The following is a 9,015-nucleotide window of genomic DNA, read 5'->3' as shown; positions in this document are numbered from 1 at the left end:
ACCCCAGGGGTCAAAGGGTTCTTTGGAACGGGAAGGGACAATTCCTGGGGGAACTGAGGGAGCTGGGAATGTCTCCAGGTCACCCCAGGGGTCAAGGGGTTCTTTGGAATGGGAAGGGACAATTCCTGAGGGAACTGGGGAGTCCTTGCAGAGCTGGGAATGGCCCCGGGTCACCCCAGGGGTCAAAGGGTGCTTTAAAGGACCAGTTCCCTTCCTTTGGGAATGTCCCCAAAGCCACCCAAGGAGTTAAATGACCAATTCCCTTCCTTTGGGAATGTCCCCAAAGCCACCCAAGGAGTCAAGTGACCGGTTCCCTTCCTTTGGGAATGCCCCCAGGTCATCCCAGGATCCGACTGCTCTCCTGAAGGACCAGCTCCCCTCCTTTGGGAACGACCCCAAACCCACCCAAGGAGCCACCCACCCAACCCACCCTCGGGATGGGACCACCCAGGTGCCAGAAAAGGGGGTTTTTCCCCCCAAATCCCCCCCCAGCCCCACCTGGAGCACCCCGAAGGTGCACTGATAGCCCATGCGGACGAGGCAGCGCAGGGTGAGTTTGAGCACCATGGAACGCTTGAAGGACACGAAATTCCGGACGTTCTCCAGCAGGAAGAAGCGCGGCCGGTAATAATCACAGTAACTGCAGGGCACAGGGGGCACGGGGACGTTTGGGACCGCGACACCCATTGGGCGCCTCCTACCCAACCCAACCCAACCCAACCCAACCCAACCCAACCCAACGGTTGGGACCGCGACACCCATTGGGCACCTCCCACCCAACTCAACCCAACCTAACCCAATCCAACCCAACGGTTGGGACCGCGACACCCATTGGGCACCTCCCACTCAACCCAACCCAACCCAACCCAACGGTTGGGACTGTGACACCCACTGGGCATCTCCCATCCAACCCAACCCAACCCAACAGTTGGGACCACGATGCCCCTTGGGCACCATCAACCCAACCCACCCAACGGTTGGGACCACGACACCCATCGGGCACCTCCCACCCAACCCAACCCAACCCAACCCAACAGTCTCCCCCACCCCAAACCCCCCCTCCCCGTTGCCCACCTGAGGAAGGAGACCACCAGGGAGTTCTTGAACTTGGAGTAGGTGCGGGAGTTGAAGCGGTTCATGCCGCTGAAGCCCTGGCAGGGGGGGCCCCCGCAGAGCATCTCCACATCCCCCTTCTGGGGCAGCTTCTGGCCCAGCGAGTTGGTTTTCTCGCCGGCCATGACCAGCTTGAGCAGCACGTTGCAGTCCTCGGTGAACACCGTGGTGCCGGGGTTGTTGAGCCGGAACGCCTGCGCCGCCGGCTCCCACATCTCGATGGCCCACAGCGTCTCCGAGACACCTGGGGGGGCAGACACGGGGGGTCAGTGGGGCACATGGGGGGTCAGTGGGGCAGGGATGGCACACGGGGGGTCACCAGGGCTGGGACTGCACATGGGGGATCACCCAGGGACACGGGGGGTCACTGGGGCAGGGGTGGCATTCGGGGGGTCACTGGCATGGGACGGGACATGGGGGTTCACCAGGGCAGGGATGGCACACGGGGGGTCACTCAGGGACACAGGGGGGTCACCAGGGCTGGGATGGCACAGGGGGGTCACCAGGATGGGATGGCACAGGAGGGGTCAGCCAGGGACATGGGGGGTCACCGGGATGGGACGGGGGGGATTTGGGTAGGGAGGAGAGAGGGGAGTGAGGGGGAGGGCGGGAAGGGGGTGAGGGACGTGGAGGAGGGTTTGGAGAGTGGGAGAAGGGGGTGGAGGATGTGGATCTGGAGAGCAGGAGAAGGGGCTGGAGAACATGGATCTGAGGAACATGGATCTGGAGAACATGGGGAAGGGTCTGGAGAAAATGAGGAAGGGTCTGGAGAACATGAGGAAGGGGTGGAGAACAAGGAGAAGGGGCTGGAAAGCAGGAGAAAGGGCTGGAGAACATGAGGAAGGTGCTGGAGAACAAGGAGAAAGGGATGGAGAACATGGAGAAGGGTTTGGAGCACAAGGAGGAGGGGTTGGAGAGCAGGAGAAGGGGTTGGAGAACATGGATCTGGAGAACATGGGGAAAGGTCTGGAGAACATGAGGAAGGGGCTGGAGAACAAGGAGAAGGGTTTGGAGCACAAGGAGAAGGGGTTGGAAAGCAGGAGAAGGGACTGGAGAACATGAGGAAGGGGCTGGAGAACATGGATCTGGAGAACACGGGAGCCCAGAGGGGGAATCCCAGGACTCACCTGCCTGGTGGAAGCCCTCGGACAACCCCCCACAGCCGGAGAACACGTCCAGGGTCCGTAACTTGGGAAGTTTGAGCTCGGCCTGTTCCTCGCTCTGCTCGGAGCTCACCGGCTTCCCTTTGCCTTTCCCTGGAAAAGCCACACCCAGGGCCAAGTCATTCCCTCTGGATCCTCCTCCTCCATCCATCCAGCCCCTCCCACCCCCTTTCCCACCCGGAATTCGGAAGGGAAGCCCCTCCACTGTCCCCTTTTCCATCCAGCAGCCTGGAAGAGCATTCCCAAGGATCTCATGGACACAGGGATAATTCCCAGGGCTCTCCCTGGGTTGGGAATGGGATCCAAATCCCAAGGTTATGGAGCAGAGGGTTGGGGGATGAAATCCCTCAAGGATCAGTTGATTTCCAAAGGATGAAATGCCCTAAAAAGGCCGTTCCGGGATTCCCGTTGGGAATGCCGGGATGGGGGTGGGATCACTCACCTTTCCCCTTCCCCTTCCCCTTCCCTTTGTTCCCAGAGCTCCGGGCGTGGTTGGGAGGGTCCTCAAAGCTCTTGGTTTTGGCATTGTAAGCCTGGGAAAAGGAAAAACCAAGGATTTGGGATGGACAGGGAGGAGGGGGAGGAGGGTCTGGAGAACACCAGGACATTCCCAGCTCGGGAATAACGGTGGGATTGCCAAAAAAAACACCCTCAGAGCTGCAAAAACAAAGGCCAGAACCATGGAGTGGTTCCAGGATTCCACAAAATTGGACCCCCAGGGACACATCCAGACCCCCCAGGGATACATCCAGATCCCCCAGGAACACATCCAGATTCTCAGGGACACACCCAGAGCTCTGGAAGCCCAGCTGAGCATCCAAGACTTATTCCCCAGGATGTTGGAATCAGCCCCAAATCCTTGCTCTGCCCAACTCCTCCACGGAAACCCCCCCTGGAGAAGCTCCACTGAACCCCTGGGAGACTCCAGACCCCCAGGGACACATCCAGGGACACATCCAGACCCCCCAGGGACACATCCAGACCCCCTGACTTAGCATCCAACTCATTCCCCAGGATGTCGGACCCAGCCACAAACCCATGGAAACCCCCCCTGGAGAAGCTCCACCGAACCCCTGGTGGCCTCCAGCCCCTTCCAAGCCCCCTGGAACGTCCCTTCCCTCACCTCCAGGAAGTAGAAGCGGTCCAGGCCCCCCGAGGAATAGTCCTGGATGCTCTGGGTCAGGTCCTCCCCGTAGACGACGGAGCAGCGTCCCTGCACCGCCCGGAACTCCACCGTGGCCTCCTCGTCGCTCCAGTAGAGCAGGTTGATGTCGGCGTGGTAACTGGCCTTCATGGACTTGTGCGTGTTCTCGGGCCTGCAGGGAGCCAGAATTCCCAGGGGAACACCCCTCGGATTAGGGGGAATCGTCCCGTCGGCGTCGGCCCCGCGTGGGTTTTCCCGCAGGTTCCCGAAGGGGTGACACCAAAAAAGGGGGTTTTTGGGGGTTGGGAGGGAATTGGGGGTGGAGGTGGGGCTGAGGGGATCCGGAGGGATCCCAACACATCCCAAAAAAACACACCCTGGATAAGGGGGATGTTCCCACTTTCGGGAACCGACCGCGACCCTCCAACGACTCAGAGCTTTCCCAGCCCCCCAAAATCCCCCCCGGGGGGCACCTGTAGAACTTGTAGATGGTGAGTTTGATGTCGGCCTCGTTGGGTTTGCCGTTGCTGCGGATGTTGCAGAAGATGCCCTTGATCCTGCCCACCCGGTACGGGTCGGGCGCGTCCAGGTTGCTGCCCTTGATGTACTCCGAGTATTTCCGGTAGTGCTCGGGGTGCAGCTCCTCGTCCACAGCCTCCTTCTTGGGCCTCTTGGCCGGGCTGGCCGGCTTCACGCTGGGGGACAGGGGAAAAAAGGGGAGGCAAGTGGCCAAAAAACCCCTCGGGGACGCGGCGTCGGGTTCAGGGTTGGACTCGGAGGGCTCTGCTCAACCTTAATTCTTTGGGGTTTATAGGAACACCTTTGTTTTTATAGGAGCGCCTTCATTTTTATAGGAGCACCTTCATTTTTATAGGAACACCTTCATTTTTACAGAAACACCTTTGTTTTTATAGGAATGCTCTCATTCTTTATAGGAGCACCTTCATTTTTATAGGAACACCTTCATTTTTACAGGAACACCTCCATTTTTATAGGAACACCTCCATTTTTATAGGAACACCTCCATTTTTATAGGAACACCTCCATTTCTATAGGAACACCTTAACTTTTAACCCAAACTTCAGGAATTTCGGGTCTCGGCCGCCCCGTTCGCAGCTCGGAGCCGCCGCCCAAAAACTCCACGTTCCGCTCCCAAAACCCCACCCCAAAAAAAACCCCTCCCGAGACGGGAGCCCCCCCACCAACCTGAAGGAGAAGGCGTCGGGCAGGAGGTAGACGCCGTCCCCCACCCGGTACTGGACCCCGTTCTTGGTGGCCACGGCGTAGAACATCTTCCCATCCACCTCCTCCAGGGGCTCGGCCACCTTGGGGATCTCCTTGTGCCTCACCTCGTCCAGGCGCGCGCAGCTCATGCAGAACCTGCCGGAACAGGGCAGGAAACAGGGGTCCCGGAGGTCCTGGAGGGCGGGAAGATCCCGGAATTCCCGGAATTCCCTGTGCCCCGCCCTCACTTGTACTTGTTGTCCTCGCTGGGCTGGGTGTTGGGCGGCGTCTCGAAGCGGGCGTACTCCTGGTCGTACCACATCTGGTAGAAGTAGGTCCTGCCGTCGTCCTCCACCATCTTGATCTCCATGTCCAGCCCGCCCTGCTGGCAAGGAGGGATCACCGGGGTCGGCGGAGTTTCCCCCTGGACCGGGATTATCGGGATACCGGGATGGGCCCCCCCCGGGATCATCACCCACCTCCATGGCCCAGCTCTCCGAGGGCGCCTTGTAGATGACGGTGACCTTGCCGTGGATGTAGGAGAGCTGCATGTCCTCGCACTCGTCCACCAGGAACAGCTCCAGAGGGTCCGAGGTGGCCCCCAGGACCGTGTCGGAGCCGGGGCAGAACCAGTGGGCGTGGAACATCTGCCCGCTGCTGTCCTCCCACAGGGCCGTCACCCTGCGGGGCCAACGGGACGTCAGGGGGGTGTTCCCGCTGGGAATGGGGCCATTGGGGTGGCGTTCCCACCCGGAATGGGGTCACTGGGGTGGCGTTCCCACCTGGAATGGGGCCGTCAGGGCAGTGGGGACACCCACCTGGCCAGGTAGAGGGGCTTGGTGGGGTCGTCGGGGCTCACGGACACGCAGTCTCCCACCTCCAGGGTCTCGTTGTCGATGCAGACCCGCTGGTAATAATCCTTCTTCCCGTCGCTCTGCGGGGCCAAGGGGGTGGTTACACCCACCCAGGAGGTGGTTACACCCACCCAGGGGGGCAGGGGGGTGGTTACACCCACCCAGGGACACGGCCCCCCGAGAAGGAGGGGAGGGGGGTCCTGCCCGGCCTCACCTGGAGGGGTTCTCCCACCTGGATGGGCTCCCCCACCCGTGGGATCCAACTCTGGTGTCACCTGGATGAGTTTCCCTCACCTGGATGGGGTCCTTCACCTTTGACAGGTTCTCCTACTCTGGTCTCCCCTGGATGGGCTCCCCCACCCAAGAGATCCTACCCTGGTCTCACCTGGATGGGTTCCCTCACCTGGATGGGTTTCCCTCACCTGGATGGGGTTCCCTCACCTGGATGGGGTTCCCTCACCTGGATGGGTTCCCCCAACCCCACTCATGACCTCACCTGGATGGGTTTCCCTCACCTGGATGGGTCCCCCCAACCCTGCTCGTGACCTCACCTGGATGGGTTTCCCTCACCTGGACGAGTTCCCCCCACTCTGGTCTCACCTGGTCGGGTTCCCCCACCCCCAGGACCCCACTCCGGCCTCACCTTGATGGGTTCCCCCACCCACGAGATCCGACTCTTGTTCTGCTTCTTCTTCCTGCCCTGGAGCATCTTCTTGGGCGACGGCATCTCGGGGATGTTGTCGTCCACCTCCTCGTCCTCGTCCGCCTCCCGCACGGCCAGGTTGGGACACCTGGGCAGGGGGGTGTCACCAGGGGGGTGTCACCACAGGGGTGTCACCACGGGGGTGTCACCAGGGCCGAGGGGGGCTCAGGGATGAGGATCTGGGGGTGGGACACACCCACCTCCTCTGCAGACAGGCCTGTTTGCTCCTCCCGCTGCCCCCGAACTTCACCATGTTCTGGCAGGCCTTGCACTTGCCACACTCGGGCTGTTGGCACACCTGGAGCGGGACAGGGGACGGGTGACACCGGGAACAACCCCCCCCCGGGACCGGGTTGGCCTCTGGAATGGCCCCATGGAGCGACTGGGAGGTCGGTTGGTCAAGGTAGGAATTGACCTTCAAGATCCACCATTGCACCCAGGATGGGTAAATTTGGTTGGTCACAGTTGGAATTGACCTTTAGGATCCACCATTGCACCCAGGATGGGTTAATTTGGCTGATCAAGGTCAGAATTGACCTTCAAGACCCACCATCGCACCCAGGACAGGTTAATTTGGTTGATCAAGGTTGGAATTGATCTTCAAGATCCACCATTGCACCCAGGATGGGTTAATTTGGTTGATCGAGGTTGGAATTGACCTTCAAGATCCACCATCACACCCCAGGACGGGTTAATTTGGTTGATTGAGGTTGGAATTGACCTTCAAGATCCACCACTGCACCCCAGGACGGGTTGATTTGGTTGATCAAGGTTGGAATTGACCCTCAAGACTGTCCAGCCCAACCCAGGACAGGCAGTTGATGTGGGTTGATTGACGTTGGTTGACCAAGGTTGGAAAAGCCCTTCAAGACCAACCAGGTCCCTTCCAACCTTGACCAACCAACAAGACCATCCAGCCCAACCCAGAACAGGACGTTGACGTGGGTTGATTGACGTTGGTTGACCAAGGTTGGAAAAACCCTTCAAGACCAACAAGCCCAACCCACGACAAGAGGCTGATGCTGATCCAGGTTGGAAAAGCCCTTCAAGTCCAACCAGCCCAACCCACCACCACCCCCCTCACCCCAACCCCGAGCCCCCGGGGAGGCGACCCCCGCGTCGGGCACCTCGCAGACGCCGCAGCGCCGGCGCTTGGTGGAGTTCTCCTTGTCCTCCTCCCGCTCGTCCTTCTCGATCTGCTCCGAGAAGAAGGTGTCGAAGATGTGGTACACCAGCTTGGTGGTGGTGGCCTTGGTGGGCCCCTTGTCCTTGTCGATGCGGGTGGGGTGGCGGATGGCCTGGCGCCGCACGGCTCGCCTGGGACACGGGCACGGCGCTCAGGGGGAGCCCGGGAACGCCGGGAACGGCCCCCGGGGGGGCGCTGGGGCACCTTCGGGGTCCCCCAGGGCAGCACCGAGGGCAAAGGTTGGGTTTTGGGGACCCAACCCGGTGACCAGCACCAGGCACGGGGGGTTTCCCAGTTTTGAGAGGGTTTTCCCAATTTTAGGAGGGTTTTCCCAGTTTTGAGAGAGTTTTCCCGATTTTGGGAGGGCTTTCCTGATTTTAGGAGGGTTTTCCCAGTTTTAGGAAACTCCCAACCCAACCGTCAACCCAACACCCAACCCAACACCCAACCCAACCCTCAACTCAACCCTCAGCCCAACCCTCAACCCAACCCTCAATCCAGCCCTAAACCCAACCCTCAACTCAACCCCAAACTCAACACCCAACCCAATCCCCAACCCAACCCTCAACTCAACCCTCAACTCAAACCCTCAACTCAACCCCCAACCCAACCCTCAACCCAACCCTCAACCCAACTCTCAACTCAACCCCCAACTCAACTCTCAACCCAACCCCAAACCCTCCTCCCCATCGACCTCCCCATCGAGCCCCCGACCCCCGTGCCCCACACCCCCGTGCCCCAAGCCCACCTCTTGCCCAGGGTGACCCCGGCCAGCTTGATGAGGTCCCTCATGCAGGGGGTGATGAGCACGGGGGGCTCGTCGCTGTCCCCGGCCTCGTCGTAGCTCTCCACCTGCTCCACCACGAACTGGGCGTGGCGCAGCAGCGAGTCCTCCGTGAACCGGTTGAAGTTGAGCCCCGCGGGGGGGACGGTGGTCTGGGGGGGTCAAGGGAGGGGTCAGGAAGGGCTGGTTGACCCCTCTCACCCCCCTCAGTCGCCCGTTCCCAGAACTGGCGAGTTGGGAAAGGTCCCCGAGGTCGGCGGGTCCCGACCGTGACCTCCTGGGACACCTCCAGGGGTGGGGACTCCACCACCCCCCTGGGCAGCTCATCCCAGTGTTCGACAGCCCTTCCCATGGAAAAATTTCTGCTGGTGTCCAGCCTGACCCTCCCCTCGGGGCACAGCTTGGAATCATGGGATTGGTGAGGGTGGAAAAGCCCCTTTTCCATCTCCAACCCCTTTCCCATGTTCTCCAGCCCCTTCTCCTGCTCTCCAGACCCTCCTCCTGCTCTCCAGACCCTTCTCCTGCTCTCCAGCTCCTTCTCCTGCTCTCCAGACCCTTCTCCTGCTCTCCAGCCCCTTCTCCTGCTCTCCAGACCCTTCTCCTGCTCTCCAATCCCTCCTCCTGCTCTCCAGCCCCTTCTCCATGTTCTGCAGCCCTTTTTCCACGTTCTCCAGCCCCTTTTCCATGTTCTCCAGCCCCTTCCCCATGTTCTACAGCCCCTTCCTTGGCTCCGTTCCTGCCTCTGGACACATTCGAGCCCCCCCAACGTCCGGCCCTGGGGACATCCCTGGGGACATCCCTGGGGACACTGACCCCAACACTGACCCCAACACTGGCCCTGGGG

At 60.7% G+C, this 9,015-nt stretch overlaps 1 protein-coding gene across 1 annotated transcript; it reads right to left on the bottom strand.

The window, feature by feature from the left end:
* Positions 1-430: 430 nt before the first annotated feature.
* LOC113962639 (DNA (cytosine-5)-methyltransferase 1) lies at positions 431-8,323 on the bottom strand (the record flags this gene model as incomplete). Its single annotated transcript, XM_027673393.1, has 14 exons — positions 431-640; positions 1,075-1,357; positions 2,241-2,369; positions 2,719-2,809; positions 3,400-3,592; positions 3,894-4,115; positions 4,627-4,800; positions 4,893-5,026; positions 5,124-5,325; positions 5,463-5,578; positions 6,142-6,289; positions 6,402-6,499; positions 7,329-7,518; positions 8,136-8,323. Coding segments are annotated over 14 exons (2,378 nt in total), but the record flags the coding sequence as incomplete, so codon positions are not given.
* Between the last annotated feature and the right edge of the window lie 692 nt (positions 8,324-9,015).

This window comes from Neopelma chrysocephalum, unplaced genomic scaffold, assembly GCF_003984885.1.
Source record: "Neopelma chrysocephalum unplaced genomic scaffold, ASM398488v2 Primary Assembly neopelma1_184090, whole genome shotgun sequence".
Classification (NCBI taxonomy): domain Eukaryota; kingdom Metazoa; phylum Chordata; class Aves; order Passeriformes; family Pipridae; genus Neopelma; species Neopelma chrysocephalum.
This window is presented reverse-complemented; position numbering and strand designations above follow the sequence as displayed.